This window comes from Leiobunum rupestre, chromosome 6 (assembly GCF_980474605.1).
Source record: "Leiobunum rupestre chromosome 6, qqLeiRupe1.1.hap1, whole genome shotgun sequence".
Classification (NCBI taxonomy): domain Eukaryota; kingdom Metazoa; phylum Arthropoda; class Arachnida; order Opiliones; family Sclerosomatidae; genus Leiobunum; species Leiobunum rupestre.
Genome location: NC_143389.1, coordinates 44,532,607 through 44,552,761, shown reverse-complemented (window position 1 = coordinate 44,552,761; position 20,155 = coordinate 44,532,607). Strand labels below are relative to the sequence as shown.

At 36.2% G+C, this 20,155-nt stretch overlaps 1 protein-coding gene across 1 annotated transcript; it reads left to right on the top strand.

The window, feature by feature from the left end:
• Positions 1-7,292: 7,292 nt before the first annotated feature.
• Positions 7,293-19,308, top strand: LOC149941113 (endoplasmic reticulum metallopeptidase 1-like). The gene is made up of 17 exons (XM_090177627.1): positions 7,293-7,867; positions 7,952-8,194; positions 8,268-8,395; positions 8,805-8,910; positions 9,144-9,290; positions 9,442-9,534; positions 9,832-10,029; positions 10,096-10,212; positions 11,252-11,293; positions 11,368-11,438; positions 11,547-11,730; positions 14,615-14,805; positions 14,871-15,026; positions 15,641-15,840; positions 15,914-16,029; positions 16,095-16,270; positions 17,130-19,308. Exons 1-17 carry the CDS (start codon positions 7,480-7,482, stop codon positions 17,298-17,300), a joined length of 2,727 nt encoding a protein of 908 aa, XP_090033753.1. The 5' UTR covers positions 7,293-7,479; the 3' UTR covers positions 17,301-19,308.
• Positions 19,309-20,155: the final 847 nt, after the last annotated feature.

Genomic DNA, 20,155 nt, shown 5'->3' with positions numbered 1-20,155 from the left:
ACATATTACACTAAAATTGTGGAGTTGGAGTTATGGTTTTCTGACTCTACCATAGACATAATAAAGAAATAGACACCTTACGAGTAGTTTGATCTGCCAAAAATATACGGAAGCGATAACTAGCAGACAACCGGCAGTTGTTCCGTATTCCTGGGGCAAGGTTCGTAAAAAAGGGAATAATAATAATAATAATAATAAAAGGCTTTATTCGGAACATCTTTTAAGAATGATCTTATTTACAAAAGAGTCCATTTGTTTAAAATTGTTCAAAGCAAAAATAAAAAAAAGTTATTTAAATTAAATTAAGGTCCGAATTATTAAGTTAAGTTTATATGAGCTTAGGTTCATATTTTAACAGTCACGTCGTTTTCTTTTAATAATATTCTTAAATTACTTTTAAAGTCATTAACAGTTCCATAAGATTTTAGAGTAGTATTTAAGTCATTCCATGCCTTAATACCCCTATCTCTAGTACTTTTATTAGTATATTTTATATAGCTATTTCCAGCAAAGAAGTTTAATTCTACACCTCTAGTTATAATATCACTGGTATGATCCGGGAACCACTGTTGAACATAAATATAAGTAGATTTTGAATATTAAGTTTTTATAAGGTTGCCTCGATCGCATGGTTTTTATCAAAATATTACGGCTTTTGCGTTGCTAGGTAAAATCGTGACGTCAGCCAGATGAGTTCGTATTGAAAATCAACGGAGGCTCATCTGGGTGACGTCATCAATTTTAACTCCAACAGAAATTTTTTCAAACATCTTCTTGATCGTGATCCCCTTGTTCCTGGGGTACTACCCGTGTAAAGCGCCACTAAAGTTAGGTAGCGCTTTAGGCTAGGCGCCCACTGGCTCTCTGTTTCGTACAGGGCCGGATTAGCCAATAGGCTGAATAGGCCTGGGCCTAGGGCACTAAGCCTACAAGGGGCACCAAGAGGGTTTGAAAAAAATTAAAGTACAAAACTTAAATCATTTGCTTTTCACAAAATATTTTCCGGAGTAATTTTAGTAAATGCGTCCACCCGTCTAGCCCCTGACGACATACTAAATTTTCCCTCCATTTCTCAATTATAAATTGAGGAAGCGCCTAGCTTGCTTCGCTCGCTATTGAAAGGGGGCATCAAAATTAACTATATGGCCCCATAAAGTCTTAATCCGGCCCTGGTTTCGTATACGTCCTGCCTTCCACTAGGCATTGTCTCCGTTATAGCCTGTTATAGCCATAGACATATGAAATAAATAGACCCCGGCGAATAGGCTAAGCCTAACAATACACATGCAAGCAAGAACTAGCAGTCGTGAGATAAATTCAGTAAAAAGCGCCATCTGAAATAACAATTCTAAATTATCAAAACTTATTTCGCAACATCTTCTGATGGCTAAAAACAACATACAAAAGGCCTCTTCGTGAGGCAAAACCCTTTCCCGGCTCTAGTGCTATACTTAATTTAAAACCCTCGCGCAAGGACGATACTCTTCTCTCGCGACCAGTAGGTTGTGGTCGCCTTCCCACAAACGCGACCCTACACCGGTTGAACCTCAGTGTGACGGCCGCTTGCACTCACTGTGGAGCTATCGACGATGAGTACCACATCTTATTCACCTGCCCCTATCACACTGGGCATCGCCCAGCGCTGGTTTCAGCGCTCCGAAGCGCAATCTTCCGAACACTCTCGTGGGGGTTCTTAAAGCGGTACATGGAGTCATGGAGGTCATATGGACATCATTATCGCCACCTGTGCTATTCTGAGATGTGCGGTACATTGACATTCTGATCGGTTTATTTACTTTGTTTTCCTTTGTTTTTGGTGTAATTTTACCATTTGTACAGTGTTCTTCGGGCTTTTTATTGTTTTGCTTTTTTGTTTTGTTTATTTTTAAATTGCGCGCCTGGTGTGAAGGCCCCCGCTATATACACCAAAAACTTGTAAACCTTTATTCCGACCCCAAGAACAAATCGCGAAATTCGACGTAGGCTTAAAAGAGACGCAAAAAGGTTTGGTATTTACAAGTGCTAAAATGGTCAAAAGTTGCACAAACGTATCTTTTCATAGGTAGGAACCATAGAAATCGGATAACAAACTAGAACGATTTTTGAAATTTTGTCGTGGGGTCCGATTAGAACTTTTAAAAAACCCTGCCTTTGGCCCGTGCTTTTCGTTTGGCTGGCAACGAAAGTTACGCCATCGGTGCCAAATTTCGCCTAAAATTAAATGGCCGACTTTAGCTCGACGCTAACGCGGTTTTTTTTAAATCTTTAAAGTAACTTATGTTTAATTAAAGTTGAAGAATGGTTCAAATCTGCGTAATCAAATCAAAGAGTATATAGTTCTATATACTCTTTGATCAAATCGTGTAAGAGTACATACTCAAAAGAAAACATATCTTTTCACAGGTTAGTGTTAGAAATAGTTTTCTATTTCTTTATTTTGTCTATGGACTCTACTCATAACCCCAACTGCAGGCAATTCTACGGCAGAGATAAGACTCCTAATCAATCTAGTAGCGGTTTCCAAGAATTTAATTATGGGGGTACGACATTTTTGGGCGGTAGTTTTGAAATATAATGTGGCCAATGTTAACTAGTTAATAAAAAGATTTAGGAAATTATCACGTAAGTTAAATTAATTATATAGTAGCTGAAAAGTTACTATTAATTTAAATGGAAATATAATTTGATGGGTGGAAGCTGAAGTGTATAATACAGGGTGTTAACTAAAATAAGCAACTAATACACGAGCGCAAGGAGGTATTTTTGAACACTTCATAAAATAAGTCTAGAATTTAAGGGAGCTTGAAACATTAACGTCTATATAATATACTTTATTTCAGGATTTAGAAAGTGGGATACACTTATTTGGCTCCTGAGTACGCACTTATAGTAACGTACACAGGTAGTCTATAGGAAAGTAGTAATACAAACAAAAATACAAATAGGGAGACTTAAGGGAGAATTTACACACAAACTATGGAAAGTTAATTAATTGAAAAGTGACACGCAAGGGTATTTACAAAGAGTGGATGGAGGTAACCAAAAAAATATATACAGAAGTATTATAAAAAGGACGGAGTAGACTAAAAAGTCCAACCACGAAACTTGTCCAGACGGGATTTAAAGGCACAGACCGAGGTTTTAGCTTTTACAATAGAGGGAAGCTCGTTCCAGTTATAGACCCATAACAAAAGAGGGGCCGCAGACGAGGCTTAAGTGAGACCTATGGACGGAATATCCTGTTTGTGGCGTTTTGAGCCACGTGACTGCCATTGAAATATACAGGCGGAAGTAAGGAAACGGATGTTCCGTCCAAATGCTGAGTTGCCAGGTAAAAATGTTAATTTTCGGCCCCCCAACTTTCAGCATGGGTCTATTAATCACACGTTGCGTGAAAAAGACCCTTTTGGTTAGAATTTTGCATCTGGTTTTGAACAGAGTTGGAGCTTTACGGCCAGTCAAATTAATCGTAAAAAATTGGTCGGCTTCCACATCGTATAGGCCATGAACTATTTTAAAGGTCTCGATTAAGTCAGTGCGAAGTCGACGTTCAGAAAGCGACCAGAGGCCCAGGCGTTTAAGTCGATCAGTGTAGGGGAGGGTACGTAAACCCGAGACAAGTTTTGTAGCTTTCCGCTGTACCCCGAAATTTCTACTGAAAAGTTAGAGTTGGAGAACTCGTTACACCAACTCCTCAAGACACGAGGAGTTGGTGTAATGAGCAGTTAGAAAAATCATGAGCAGTTGGCGTTATGGGCATTTTGTAGTTGGAGAAATGATACTTTCCCGTTCTATCCATGGTTCTGGTGTTGCCGAAAGACCGGTATCTTCTTCTTTATGATAGCGCTTAAGCTGCCAGTGGCTGCTTATGGGTGCTCACTAATGTTTCGTAGCAGTAACCCGGCCAGCATATTTTCGCGAGTAGGCACTGCGTGATTATGAGGGCCCCCATCAAGAGTTTCTTTGTGATTTTCGTTAAATAAACGTTTATAATTTTGCATAATTCTAGTTGCCATTTTAATTTCTAATCACTCGCCCACAACATTACAGTTCTGGGCGACGGGAAATTATTCTCATAAATTTATCGCGCGGCCTTAGGGAATATTCATTTAACAAAATTTCGATAAACTCTCGTTTTTATTAAAATCGGCCCGATTCCGTTAAAATTATAAACCAAAAAGCGAACGGTCGTTATAATACCTTCTGTAGATATTTCTTTCATTAAAATTTGCTTCGTATTATATTCAACTGACAAACTTGTACTGTAAAAATGGTTTAGTTCAATTGTGCATTGTTATAGTACGTCTAACTCACTGTTGTAACTATTTAACTTATGATATTCTGAATAAATTAAAATTGGTCGTTTCGTCTCAATTATTTTAATTATAATTAAAATTTTATACCGGGCTGGATAGAACTGGGATAACATTTTTAACAAATAACTCTAAATTGCGGAGATATATCTTTAAGGGTTATCTCGAGAAATTAATACCACTAGGGACAATTCTTCCGAGGAGAGGTATATTTTGGCTGGCCAACTTGTTTAGCTAACACCCTGTATTACCGAATTTATTTTTAATTGAATAATGCCACCCTTCGATTACCTTTTTTTTCAATTGAGGCTTGTCTCCTAGGAATTTTGATTGATCACGCTTAGTCGATAAAGTGGCTAAGCTTGAAAGCCTTTCCTCTCCCATTGTGGTCCGCGAACGTGTTATAATTCTGTTGAGAGCATTGAAACTCCTTTCGGATATAGTATTTGCCACTGGAATGCGTAAAATAATTATGTAGTCAAAGCCACCTTGCATTGCCATTAAATAATTAAAGCGGTCAGTCAGTGGTCGACGTTACTCAAGTTTTTTTTTTTAATTTTTGGCTATTCTGATCTGTCCCTTTAACCAATGAGATAGGAATAGAACCGGTTGTATGATTCGTTTTCGTGAAGACAATTTTCCGAGTGAGGGTCAGACGTCATTACTACATTGAAAAGGCCAGTGTTTTCTAATAGTCTAGTTTCGATTTTTGATAAATTTATCGATTATTTCGAAGTGGTTCTCATACGTTCAATCGGGGTATTTACTTCTGTTGCTCCGCTTTCAGTAGTGGAATTAATAACGCTATGTTTTAAGTCTCCTGTTAGGTATTACCTTCCGTTTGCTTAAACTTAAAGGTTAGCTACTACGAGACGGTACCCAGGCTGAAACCTAGGGGCCCACCAAGAGCAGGGGCCCACGTATCACATAAAACTGCTGGATTTTCGTCTGCTAAGAGCCTAAGAAGACGCTTTATTGAAAAATCGTCTACTTAGCAGACGAAAATCCAGCAGTTTATGAGCTTCTCGCATATGCCACTACGTGGCTCTATGTTGTAATATTGTTTAACTCTCTAAAATCTTTCGATTTAAATTACGCGCCATATTTATGGCCAAGTAGCTATTAACACAACAGAATCTAAACAATATATGTCACGTGAACTATACTAGATCATAAATGTGTATATAAGCATCGAGAAATAAATTATTAATTCCTCTGTGATATAAGCAAGTGACCCAAAAGAGAAAAAGATAGACAATCATGTAAATAACTGTTTAATTAAAGTACTTCTATTTGATAACCAAATAGTTGACTCTCTAGAACCATATGTAACATAATTGGTCGTAAGTATGCCACTGTACCTTTATTCCATTCAAAAATCTTCACTAACGGTTTGTTTCACCACGAACCAGTAAAAAGGTGGACTAAGTTAGATTTTAACCTTTTTATCATCGTAGTAATTTTGGGAGTCACACTATTGGCTAGTAACATATTTATTTAAGCCAATGGAAAACCTCTAAACTGAGAAGGAATTTTTTGCGTCGGAACTTTAGGCAGCCTAATGTAGATTTATTGAAATTTATAAACTCGCTCGGTTTGTGCGGATGAAGTTAAATTATGCCGGGAGTAGTGGCTCACTCCTGCAATCCCAGGCGTCCGGGAGGCAGAGTTTGTGTATGGTCGTGTGAAGACGACTACCAATTCCCCAACGGGTGGTTGGAATACTTGCGCCACGGGTGTCCCCACCCCTGTCCCCACATATCCCGCCCTGATTAATCAGATGGTGTCTTCGCCGGGCTCGTGGTCTTCTCAGACTCAATCAGCCATTTCTTCTTTGAATAATAAAAAAAAAGTTAAAATATGAGTAATTTAGAAAAATAAAAGGTTGTGGAAAATAACCAATAAGTGATCGCTTTCCGAAATTGGAACAAGTCGTCGAAGTGGGATATTCCACCAGAGTTTTTAAAACCCACATCAAGCCTAGAAGAGTTAGGCCTAGGCTCAAAAGAATCCGCAAAGACTGAAAGACTCCAACATTGTAGATTCACCAGAAAAGCTCAACCTGAATTTCAACTATTTTTACCAATAAACCTGGTTCTTTTATTTGACAATGCTAATTTATTTTAGAACGTGAGTCTCCGAAAACTTCTTTAATTTGCAAATTAATTACATTAACAGAACTTGACCCTATATTGTAGTTCAATTTAGCTCCGAAGCCTTGGTTGTTCAAACCGGTTTGTTTACTAAAATAATGGCCGTCGGTTTATCAGACGTAGAGCTAATTATGCGACGGCATAATCGGCATTTGAGATTCGATGACGTCAAATATGACATCAAATATTACGTAGGGTACGGATGACGAAATATCTGTGAAACAAACCGTTAGTGAAGAAATAGAGCTAGTGGCATACTTATGAGTAATTATGTTACATATGCTAGAACTTTACAACATATGTATACTGAAAAGGCTAATTATGGTGAGTCCGTTGAGCTTTACTGAACGCAGCCATAATCGGGAAGGAAAGGTTGTTGAACTCAGCTCTACCAAGGATCCTAAATTACTTAGGATCCTTGGCTCTACGGACCTTGAACTCAGCCAGGGTTCAGCAGTTCAGGCCTGCAGTTCAGTTCAATAGTTCTCAAATAGAATGTTTCAAATCAAAGACTATAGACTAAGAAATTATATAGTCTTTGGTTCAAATTATATCCGTCGACAAACCACAAATTAAGGCAAGGTAATTTAGGATCCTTGATTAAGGTAAATACTTCCGTTTGTTACTCTATTGGGGCGACATCAATGACGTCAGAGACTAATTCGATTTACGAACAGAACATTACTGGAGCAGTGAAATGGAAAACGTTATTACTGTGTGGTTTTACAATATTCCCAACAAATGGATTATATAGTCTTTGGTTTTACGCATAGTTTCAGCATGGTTTCAGGCAGCTCAAGGATTAATCATAGGTGGGATTAATCCTTGGGCAGCTCGCCGCAGCTGTGGAAAATTCGTTGCCGGGCCGGTTACCGCGCTCATTCGAACCAAAATGGTCGCCGGTAAAAGCTCTTCCGTGGAATTTATGCATTAGAAGGCTATTTATACGGTGATTAAACGATAGCTTTGGCTTAATTAAGTTCTCTTAACGCGTTATTTAGAACGGTGTTGTTATGGAAGGCTTGAAAATTATGTTCCCACGAAAGAGGCGCGTTGGTGCTGATATACCTCTTACTTTGCGGGGAACCCGTAATTCCGCCCGCGAAATTTATGGAGAATCGGACTATAAAAATTATGAAAATGGACGATGGACACATAGCCAAAATCTTGACCGGCATCATGGTGAAATTCAATTTGTGTTCTTTCTCCTACTTTTTTCGCTCGTTTTTTACGTCGTTGTTTGGTGCAGTTCCTTGTTACCCTATGTTAGAACTGCTGAAGAGTCCTCCATACTTATTAAGAGTGGTATTGAGGATGTGTTTAGTGAAGAACGAGCGCGAAATTATTTAGTTGAACTCTCTCGAATCGGCCCCAGACCGACTGGGAGTTATGAAAATGAAGGTAATCATTATTTTTTTAAGTAGGGCTTGAAGACATTATACTCCTATGGTTGGCTTAATTCTTCTTCTTTCTGTTTTCCAAAAGTCTTAGCTGTGGATTACCTGCTCCGAGAAATAAAACAAATTCAATTGCTTGCTGATAGGGCCAATGGAATGGACATTGAAGTTGACTTGCAAAAGTCTAATGGTTCATTTTACGTTAATTTTGAAGAGGGTATGACCTCTTGCTACAAAAATGTTAAGAATGTAGTTGTTAAGATTGGACCAAAGTCATCAACAAAGAGTTTGTTAGTCAACTGTCACTTTGATTCAGTTCCAACAAGCCCTGGTATTACCATACAACACAATATTATTACATAAATACTTCCAATACCCTATTAAACATATGTTTTGTTTTATAGGTGCTAGTGATGATGCAGTTAGTTGTGCGGTTATGTTAGAAATACTTAACAATTTGGCCCAAAGTAGTAAAACTCTTAGACATTCAGTTATATTTCTGTTCAATGGTGCAGAAGAAAACTTTTTGCAGGTAATGATGCATGTAAACGTATTAGAAATAAGATTAGGATAATCCTTAAACTTAAATTTTTTGAATAGTTTAGGATGGGTTAATTTTTTGGCTTGAAATAAATTTCCAGTAAAATTGCATTCTAAATATTAGAGCTATACCTCGTTTTTCCAAAAATCTGGTATTTATTGTATAAAATATAATCATATTTTAAATATTTTTATCTATGTATGTTAAACTTACTATGTTCCAAATTTAAGAATAACTTTAATTATTAAATCTGTTTTAAACATGTCTGCATGATGTTTGCATATAGAATATTTTTTTATAATTTTCAACGTGTACACTTGTCTCACAATGTGTTCTCAATTTTTCATGCATGAACATGCTTGTTTTATTGATATTTAAAAAGTTTTTTTTTTAATTGCAGGCCTCTCATGGTTTTGTAACTCAACATAAATGGGCAAAAACAGTTGGAGCTTTTATCAACCTTGAAGCTTGCGGGGCTGGAGGAAAAGAAGTTTTATTTCAAGCTGGTAAATTATTAAGTTTTTTTATAATTGTAAAATGAGTTAATTTTTGAGGCATTTCCTGTTTAGTGGAAAAACTATACCAACTAAGAAAGGGAACTTTTACAATTTCTGACAGTACATTTAGAAATTTAATTCTTAATTTTTATCTAAAAAAATTATTTTTTTTCTTAAAATATCCTCCTTTAGTATTGGAATAATGGGACCTTTTCTTAATTCTCTAAGATATTTCTTTTTAGGACCTGGAAATCCCTGGATAGTAGAGGCTTATGCTAAAGGAGCCAAACATCCATTTGGCTCCATAATCGGACAAGAAGTTTTCCAAGGAGGCCTCATTCCATCTGACACTGATTTTAGAATCTTCAGAGATTTTGGAAAAGTTCCAGGTACTTGAAAAATTAATTTTTTGGGGTGATATGAAAAGGATAATTTTTGACAATTTAAAAATAAACGTTATTTTGAATGTTACAAATACGTGGAAAAAGGAAGGTAGATGTATCTAAAATTTATTTTCCACATGTTAAATTGTTATTTTAGGTTTGGACTTTGCTTATGCCAAAAATGGCTATGTGTATCACACTCGCTTTGATAGTGCCGCATATGTCACACCTGGTTCTATTCAACACGCAGGTGAATATATAGTAGTTTTATTTATTTGGCACTGCGATAAAAGATAGCGATTGAAATATTGCGAAGCTTTAACCTTTCCCTTCCTTTTGATCTCATTGCCGAATGGACCCTTAACTAAAATAGTGCTGAATAATTGTACATGTTATCAACCTGCATTTCAAATTAACCGTAACCAAAATATTCTTTTCATATTTTAACGAATTGTGAATAGGCAGTTTATGCCCCATCTACCTGTTATAGGTTCCCCCTATTGTAGGGCTATAGAGTACAATGTATACATTTTGAATGTTGTTTTAGGAGACAATGTTTTGGGTGTCTTACGTGAAATTCTTCGTCATCCCCAGTTTGATACCCCTCCTGAAGATCAGTCTGGAAAACTAGTCTATTTTGACCTTATGGGTTTTTATATGGTATCATATACTGCGAGAACTGGATGGGTAATCAATATGGGGACTGTTGCCATAGCAATAATAACAATCATTACTTCCATTTTAGGTAATTAAATTCATTTATTGAGATATTTTTTGACAAATTAACTTTAATTTATTTAAATATTTGTAGGGAGGCATTTATCAATGATAATACGAGAACTGGTGATAGCGGAATTGGTCATTTTCCTTAGTCTTGTTGCTTCCATATTAAGCACGCTTCTGGTTGCATCATTGGTTGATCTGTTGGGTAGGAAATTTGGGCTAAAGTTAACTACAGCAACCTCATCTTGTTTTATAATTTTTTTAGGCGGATACGATAGAGTTTGTCACGTAGATAGCGTGGGTATTTTTTTTTTGGAGCAAAATGATTATTTTTTTTTTTTAAATTTCACATTTTATGTTATTTTCACGTTTTTTGTAGTTATTATTTTGTCGTGTGATAGACCTTGTCACGTAGATAGCGTGGGTACTTTTTATTTTGTACGCAAATGGTTATTTTATTTATTAATTTAATTGAACTTCTTTGTGTATTTTAAAATTTTGTTTTGGTTATTATTTTTGTCGTGTGTTCGCCGACACCAGGCTGTTTTAAAAAATTGCTAAAGAAAAGTTTTTCGTGATAGTAGTAAGTATTGGCGCCTAACGGCGCCGCACGTTCACTACGCTCTCGTGCTGGGGGCGCGCGGCGTCGCCCCAGCCCCATACTAAAAAAAGCGATGGGCCTTCTATAACGCAACCTAGAGGACAGTACCTAAGCATACCCTTCGAAGTCTTGTCGGGCGTGTTAAAAATTTGACCGTATATCGCACGGGCAAGGGCAACGTGGGGTACGCGACTGGAATAATTATAGTAATTGTTGGATTAAACTGAACTCAAATATTTAAAAAACCCTTTAATATGCCGAAAAATGAACAAAAGTTTCAAGAGTTGGGAGAATGGAGCGAAAATTCTCAAAATTTAGAAAATTTGTAATTCATGTAACCTGAATACCACGTGGTAAGTATTTTTTTTACAAACTACCGGAATACCACGTGGAAATTATTAGGGCTGAAAAACACGTGGTGTCGGCGAACACACGACGAAAATAATAACAAAAAACTGAAAAAAACACTTTCAAAATTTTTAAATTAAAATAAAAAATGAAATAATCGTTTGCGCAAAAAAAAATACCCACGCTCTCTGCCTGATATAATTATAAAACGATGAGGTTGCTGTAGTTAACTTCACACGAAATGTGTGATATCAACCAATTGTTAGTGGCCAATCTTAAGCCAACTTTTTTTTAGGTGTCACTTTGTCCTGGTATTCTCGTTCTTATTTAATTGCTGGTATTTATTTATCACTTTTTCTTGTAATCTCTGGATCAATAAGTTGAAAGTATTTTTTTCTTATTTTATTGAAGGTCTCTATGGTTGTCCCGCTGTCTTAGCTCTATTGCTCGTTCACTGGACAGTTTCTGTAAAAAGGAAAATTGTGCGTATTGGTAGGCTTCCTTTTGTCCTATACCTTAATGCCTGGGTTTTGGTTTTATAATTTAAGGGTTCAAAATTATGAATGAACATTTTTTAATTCGTTTTACAGCCTAGTGAAATTGGTCTGGATGCTGAAACTATCTATTTCAATGCTGTGATCTTTTTCTGGTGTAATAACGTCATATTTATGATGTGCTATAACATTCATTCAGCATTTATGCTCAGTTTTTGGGTTTTCTTCCCGAGTGTAACCCAATCATTCATGAAATTTTTGTTTGGGAAGACAAAGAAAGGTATGTCATGGAATGATTTTGTGTACATTTTAGTGATGCACTGATATTGGTACAGCCGATATATCGGCTATTCATGGCTAATATAGTAACAAAGTTATCTAATAATCAGCTAGGCTAATACCCAACTTTTAAAGCCTTCAGTTATCTATCATAACAGTAGTGTTTATTAGACCCCGCCGCGAAATTTTTGGCTTAAAATACATCGGCGGCGGCGTGAGCTGGCGTTTCTTTATAAATATTTTTATACTAGCAAGTACAAATTAACCTACCTGTGGTCCTGCTCCTGGTTTAATTTATTCCAAGTATAGGCTTATTTTATTTACGCTAGTTTAGAAGAATAATTAACAGCATATGTAACATAATGCCTCATAAGTATGCCACTGTACCTTTATTCCATTCAAAAATCTTCACTAATAGTCCAAGAGACCATGACAAAATAAGCATGTTATAAGCTACACGATGGGTCAAGGTATTTTTTAATTAGGTTAGTGATTTGTAACAAAGAAGTAATTTTGTCTTATACATGTAAATTTGGGAGGGGCTCGAAATTACTTTTTTAATCTTGTACGCCTCTTGGTTCAGATTTGAAGTTTAATTTAGCGATATTTGGTAAGAGCACGTTGAGACCAATCGAATGATACCAATATCGAGTCATATCAATTTTCAAGGTCACCGGAAGTGACGTCACTTGGTTCGTATTTCCGAAAAGCCCCCACTTTGACCCGTAAGACAAACAGTTCTTTGTTACAAATCACTAAACTAATTAAAAAATACCTTGACCCATCGTGTAGCTTATCACATTCTTATTTTGTCATGGGATCTTGTTGGACTAAAACGGTTTGTTTCACCACGAACCAGTAAAACTAAAAAGGTGGACTACGTTAGATTTTAACCTTTTAATTCTTCCTAGTAATTTTGGGAGTCACACTATTGGCTACTGACATATGTAATTACGCCAATGGAAAACCTCTAAATTGAGAAGGAATTTTTGGTATCGGAATTTTATAGCGTTTTCCATTGGGATCGCTCGGAGACCGCTCGGGATTTTACGATGACGTCAGGACTCGTACTCGGACCGACGCGAAATCCTTGTGAGAGCAAAAAAAGTTGCTCCGTAACTGAAGACAGACTGCTTTGAGTGATCCGCGAGCGAGCGATTCCGCCAATGGAGGACGTAACCCGCCCTCAGAGCAGGTTTTTTCTATCCAATGGAAAACGAAAAAAAATACGAGCAGTCCGCGATCGCTCGGACCAGGCCAATGGAAAACGCTATTAGTCAGCCCAATCTAGCTTTATTGAAATTTATAAACTCCCAAAGACCCCAACCAAGCCCCAACCTTCTAGATGCCCCAGAAAAGCTGAACCTGAATTATTAATATTTTTTCTAATAAACCTTCTTTTATTTGACCTTGGATTATTAATCCAAGATTTGACAATGCAAATTGAGTTTCCGAAAACTTCATTAATTTGCATATTAATTGTATTAACAGCACATGACAGTATTTTGTAGCTCATTTTAGCTCTTAAGCCTTGGTTGTTCAAACCTGTTTGTTTACTAAAATAATGGCCGTCGGCTTATAAAACGTAGAGCTAATTGTGCGACGGCATAATCGGCATTTGAGATATGGCTGCGTTCAGAAATGATCACCGGTGAGTCCGCTGAGTCACCGCTGACACCAGTGTTTTACTGAACGGCATTTTAATTTTGGGTATTGACGTCACGATAGTCATCGGTGAGACACCGAAGTCACCGAAAGAGATAGTCGGTTTTTCGGATGACTGACGTAAAACTACTATTAATGCTACGCTATTTTAAAAAAACACCGATGACTGAATAAAAGCGTTCAGCAACTTACGACGTCATTATGACGAAAAGGATCATCGGTGGAAAATATAAATCCATCGTTTTTTTTTCCGTTGACTGTTTCTGAACGTACCCAAGATGACATCAAATATTACGTAGGATACGGATGACGCAATATCTGTGAAACAAACCGTTAGAGAAGAAATAGAGCTAGTGGCATACTTATGAGTAATTATGTTGCATATGTTAACAGCATATAATAATTCCGTCTTCATAACGTTGCAATTGTCCAAAGTAATAGTTGATTTTATAAAATGTCTTTACGCTTGCCCAGCTTGTTGAAATGTTGCCCTGGAATAGTTCAGCCAATGCCTAAGAATGAGTTCATAAACTCTTTAGTGGGAAAGAAAACGGATCCACAGCTGAAGCGGGGAGGCAACATTTCAACAAGATGGCCAAGGTTATTTTATAAAAAGAACTATTCCAAGCTTCGCTACTGCTGAAAACCGCAAAAATCGCGTGGCAGCATTATACAGAACTAATCGGCGTCGCGCTGGAAAATAATCGGCGGCGGTGGCGCGCCGGCACCAAGGGCGTATCCAGGATTTTATTTCAGGGGGGGTTTTGACTGAAAATTTCAAGGGGGGGGGATGCTGACTGAAGTTTCGCTGATTTTTATTAGGCACCCCCCCCCCCCCTTAGTCATCAGCATTTCGGGGGGGGGGTTGAACCCCCCTTAAATACGCCCTTGGCCGGCATGTACTTCGGCGGCGTCGGGGTCCAGAGTTTATTATAAAATAATTATAAATGACGGTTGGTTCAGTGCACTGTCATACCATTTTATTATAATTTTTCATTAAAAAAAGTTTGCAAGAGCATATTCGAATATGTTTCTATCACAAATCAAATAGTTAATCAAGAATTTTATTTTTAAGTTTTTCCTGAAAATATTTTTCTTATATTGGTATTGGCCAATATCGGCGTCATTTAAACCGATATTATAAAAATAGCACGACATATCAGTGCTTGCATCCCAAGTACATTTAGTTTTATATTTTTACCCATTGTTTGATTTTGCAGCTGACCATTTGCACAGATCTCTTCCATATTACGGGATGCAGTTTTTCCCACTAATGGTCACAACTTATTGTTGGTGGCAAATATTTGATGTTTTTGTGCCCATTATGGGTCGCATTGGAGGTGGAACAAACCCAGACCTTCTTATTGGAGTTTTATCAGCCATATCAGCATTTTCATCTTGCAGTTACATGGTAAAAAAAATTAAAGTAAAATATGTATTTCTTATTTTTATTGTTAATTTTAAATTTTCCCCCAGTTCCCAATAGTTCACACCATTAGGAGTATAAAAAAGACTGCCTTAATTTTATTATCAATCACAACGTTTACAGTTATAATTGTTAGTACAACAAGCATAGGCTTTCCATACAGCGATGATCCTCGTTCACCAGCTCCTCAAAGATTTTGGATTAAGGTATAATTATTTTAAAAGTTTTGTTCTTGCGCCGCTAAACACTTAAATTCACTAGTTTAGTTAACAATGAAAGGTTCTCTTGCTCCAGTAAAGTATGCCTACTATTTGCTTAAAACAATAGAAAACAAAATATTTGGCAAAAGATGCCAAGTCAGGGTTGCAACACGCCAGGGAATTAAAAAATGGGCGTAAAAAGTCTGGGAATTTTAAGAATTTGTAAAAAGTCAGGGAATTCAATTTTCTTTTGTCACTTTTTGAAGGTAATTTTACCCTTGATCTATGATTATCATTTATTTCCTTGAAAGTTTGGCTAATTTTTTCAACATTGCAATAACCTTTTAACTGAAATACAAGTCCATTTAAATTTATTTTGGCCTCTAAAAAGTCAAGGAAAGTCTCTTAAAATGGTCAGGGAATTTTTTTTAGAGGCGGTACTAGTAGCACTGCTGAAGCGCGGTGGAATATTTTAACCAGCATCTGCTATCGTATTCAAGTTGAGCCATTGAACACTCCAGTCTATTTAGCGAAATATATATAGTCTTTGATTTTGACTGATCAATAGCTAAAAAATTTTAATTTGATCACAATTTTCATTCTAATATCTTTCTTTGCAGCATGTGGAAAGAAACTTTTATAGTCTAAATGGATCTCTGGATCGAGAAGATTCTGGTTTTTGGATTGTGCCTTTAGATCATAATGGGCCTGAATTTCTTTTGGATGATATTCCAGAACTAAAAAAAGCCAAACTGTTAATTTGCGAAGAAAAATTCTATTGCGGAATGCCTTTCTACTTTCCTGTGATAAAGAAATTGAGGTTAATATCTTTACTGAAGATGGTTTAAGTGCGCATGAAATTTAAAATTTTTAATGTTTTATCACTTTTATAGCAAGCTGTACTATTTACAAGCTGCTAAGCCAAATATCCATGTACAAAGAATGTTTCAACTAGTCAAAAAGGAAAATTTTAACACTAATAAATGGCGTTTAACTTTTAATTCGAGAGGTAGGTACCTTGCTCTAAACATTTTGCAGTTTCCAAATGATTTTATTTTATTTTTGTTTGACCAGGAACTGATCATATGGGTATAATTGCGTGTCCTTTGCCTGGAGTGAAGTTATTCAAATGGTCTCTCACTAATGGAACGGCTAACACTGAATATTATTGGCAAAATAGACCAGTTTACATGATATACTACAGCCATGGAGAGGAAAGTGGAATATGGGAAGTTTGGATGGAGTTTATGGTGAGACTTCGACTTTTTTATTTTTCCTGCTAATATTTTACTGTGATGCATTTTATCTGTTTGCTTGATCAGGGGCTAATGTGCATGGGTATTTTGTTTTTTTGTAAAACAAAATGGTACTAGGCTTTTTCAACTTTGACCAACCACTTTAATGTCATTGGTATATTACATTTTTATTCCCTGAGAAACTTTAAGTCTTGCACTCTAGTTAAAGATACAATAAAATTTTAAATTTTCGGTTTTGTTTTCTTATAATGCTTGACGCATGTGCACTGGGTTCATATTATCTCCCCAAATTTTAGTGATCGTACGGGGTGACATTTGAGTCTGGGTCGGGGAGAGAAAAAACAGCGACAAACCGGGTTGGGTCGGGGTTTTTGTTATTTTTATTTTTAAGCATTTGCTAACTACCAAAGTAACAAAACTCATTCAAAAGTAGACGAGAGTAGTCGCTTCAACAGCCAACTATTTAAAATTAAAATGGCGATTGAGAGGCAAGCCTAGCGAGTGTGACACGACCTTTGTACCTTCGAATGAGAGAATAGAGCAATATTGGCATGACGTATGTCAACGTCACCCATGTTATAGATAAAAAACTGCCCTCAAAATGGCGGCCATTGCCCAAAGCTACAGAGCGATACTACTCTATAGGCTGGCTTACCCACTCCTTCCCCATTTTGGTTGTAACTAAGCGCTCGCTCAGGCATTTTAAAAAAAAAATTGGGTTTGGAAAACCCTATTAATAAAACCCCCTGTCCAAAAAATTGAACAACCTTACCAGAGTCAGGTCGGGGCCCTGTACGATCACTACGAAATTTGCTTTTATTTTTATACAACATTTTGTTTTTGGTAAATGAAGGTGCCGGATGATTATTCAGAGGGAAATCCTATTGTCGATGTATCATTCTTGACTCATAATATTCACGGTCATGACTCCAAAACTGATTTACTGGAGAAATTTATGAACAAAATGCCTTCTTGGACACACACCATTGGTTGGGTAGCGACGTATGACAGTTACGTATATTGATATGTATATTTGAAAATGAAAAAAAATCTAGCTCTTTCATTAACCAAAATACGTAAGTCTAAAGGGAAGATATGTTAACCAATCCAATCCAATCCATTCATTATCATTAACACACTGGTAACCTATTCAAAGGAACATTTGTGGACCAATAATGTAATAGACACTTTCCCCTAATTCCCCATTAGGTTCTTTTAGTCTTCCTTTTGGGATGAAAATTAATAATTTAGCATTAATAATGCTAAAAGTATTTTATTATGGTAATATAATGCTTCCAATGAACCACAGTGATGCTCTTAGTTTAATTAACCAATATCGTAATATATTGATTAGCAACTGGGTTTAGTGCTGTAGCGTTTGCCCTTTTTTTGTGCGTATACATTATTAGAGATAGATAGGTTGTTTGTTAGTAATTAGTAGACATGAACACCTCATTCCTAGGCTTATTTAGGTTTTAAAATTATGAATAATTTCCAGTTTCAACTTCCATAGGTAGTCTATTTACAGAAGCTTCCCAGGGTCTTTCCAATTTAGCATAAAAATCCGTTTTTAGTCTCTTTACATATTATATCTTACTAATGACTTTTAAAACGATTTAAATTTTGCCTTTTCTGCTCTTACCATTTTAACTCTAGTAAATTTGAATTGCACTATTAAGAAATGCTTCCATACTATTGAAAATAACTTCTTGAAAATAAGAATAATGCCTTTAAATATAAACTATGCACAAACAAATTTATATTATATATACTTTGTTATACAAATAAGTTCAAAACAATTCCTTTTTTGACTCGGCATTATCAGAAGTTAATGAACCGAAGTTATCAGACCGCTATATTGGCCATGTTGGAGACTTATTCCTTATGGAACCATAGTTTAAAGCATCCTTAAAAATTTCACGCGCTAAGTGGCTATCGAGCCTAAGTTTTACTATCGCCACCTACCGTTTCACGGAGGAAACAGCTAAGCACCGTACTCATGTTACCCATTGTGAGGCTTAAGTTACATTTTAATGGAAAATATAATACGTGATATTGAAATGATGCCTGTCTTTATATAATTTCGAAACACATGCTCATGATTTTTCACTTCATTTTTAAATCACAGAATTATATACAACTTTTTCATAGGGAATATAGTACCCACAATTCTCTAGTGCAATTTATCGCGGGAATAGATGGGGCTGTACATCAGCTTCGTTTTAGCTAGATTTCCATAAGGAAAATGCCTCCCAGTTTTCACGTCAATTCCAATAACTTCGGTGCATTTACTTCTGGCATTATATACTGACAATGTCAGTCAAAAAAAAATATAACCTGCTCACGTTATTTGGTATAAATATGCCTCTATTGCCATTTGTTATATATCACATTTTCCTACAAAAAACCCCCAAAACTGTTTTAATTTAAAAAACAAAAGTGCATTTTTAAAACACATTGTAGAGCATGAAAACAATTTAACAGTATTTTTTGCTTATATTTTTAAATAGATTAATTTTATATACAATCGATCCAATGTGAACTAATTAATTCGCATTAGGTTATAAAGAATTTTCATAACGTTTTATGCACGTAGTGTTGTAAATGACACCGACAAATATAGAAATAAATTTAATTTAATGGGCTTAAGAAAGAAAAAGACAGGTTGTTCCACAGAATTATAAGAGTGTGGGCCGCTGTACTTTAATACAAAAGTTAAAACTTTTTCTAGGTTGTGCGTAAATAATTTAAAATTACTTTAATTTGGGTACTTCAGAGGTTATCCTCGTACCAGTTTACTAGTTTAGCTTTACATTTAACAAATATCACTCCATCGAGAGTGCGTTCCTTGTTAAAACATTTTTATATATCGGAGTATTTTTTAGTAAAAAGTTTTTTTTCTATTATACCATTTTACATATATATTAGTAATTTGAATTGAAAACCTGTTTACATATTTTGACCAATTGTTATTATAACTTGAGGCAATATACTTTGTTATCACCTAGTCTGCCCTTATAAATTTATTAAAGTTGAGAAAAAATTATTTGTATTTTTATTTAGTGTGCAGTTTCATTTCCTTATGATTTTGAGCAAATCATTCTACCAATTTTTTTTCACACTGTTTCTGTCACTTATTGTTGCGCTATGAGACGTTAGGTTAGGGCACGGTGTGACACAGCTGAAGGATAGAAAGTTAACAGCTATGCCATCATCTTGCCTAAACCGAACACTCCTCTAATTCTTAAGAGACTGAAAAATTTTGCATCTATACCCCGTGGAATCTTTAGCTGAAGTCCAGCCCCATTTTCAATGGCTATATTTTTTCACCAAAAACTTAAAACGCCTTGAAAAGGTAAAGCTCGTAAGCTAGGTGGTCGGTTCGCACACTGGCGATTTGGTAGGCTGTAGTAGCGAGACGGGAAAAGTTATTATGCAGGAAGGAAAACTGTTTTAAAATTCACGCGGTCCCGGAATCGTAATTTTTGGTAAATAAAACGTTGCTTGTCATAAAACTTACCCAATAACCGGGCGGAAATTTTACTTCATCGTTGTCGCTTAGAAATTATCTTACATCACGTCGGTCCGACCTTTTTTCTTAATTTTAGCAAATGCTATTCGTTATTCTCATGGCTAGTAATATTTGCGCGTTTGAAAAAGCGGGCCGCCCTTTCAATTTATCGTTAGACTTTGATTCCGATCGTTGCGCGTTTTATTTTCTTCGGAACATTTCGATCTAAAATCGCTGGCTATAGCTTTTCGCCCTCCGTGCTAAGTGACGGCTTGTCTTCCGGCTTTCAATAACTATAAATAATGAACGTGACTTTTGACTCAATACCTTTTCCGCGAGTCGTATACACGCGAAACATTTAAGAGTCG

Bases quoted from the DNA above. Each gene is read 5' to 3' on its own strand.
- LOC149941113 (XM_090177627.1), top strand. From the start codon at position 7,480: ATGGAAGGCTTGAAAATTATGTTCCCACGAAAGAGGCGCGTTGGTGCT. The intron at 8,911-9,143 runs GTAAATTATTAA...ATTTCTTTTTAG, and splicing joins AGAAGTTTTATTTCAAGCTG to GACCTGGAAATCCCTGGATA. The intron at 9,535-9,831 runs GTGAATATATAG...ATGTTGTTTTAG, and splicing joins TGGTTCTATTCAACACGCAG to GAGACAATGTTTTGGGTGTC.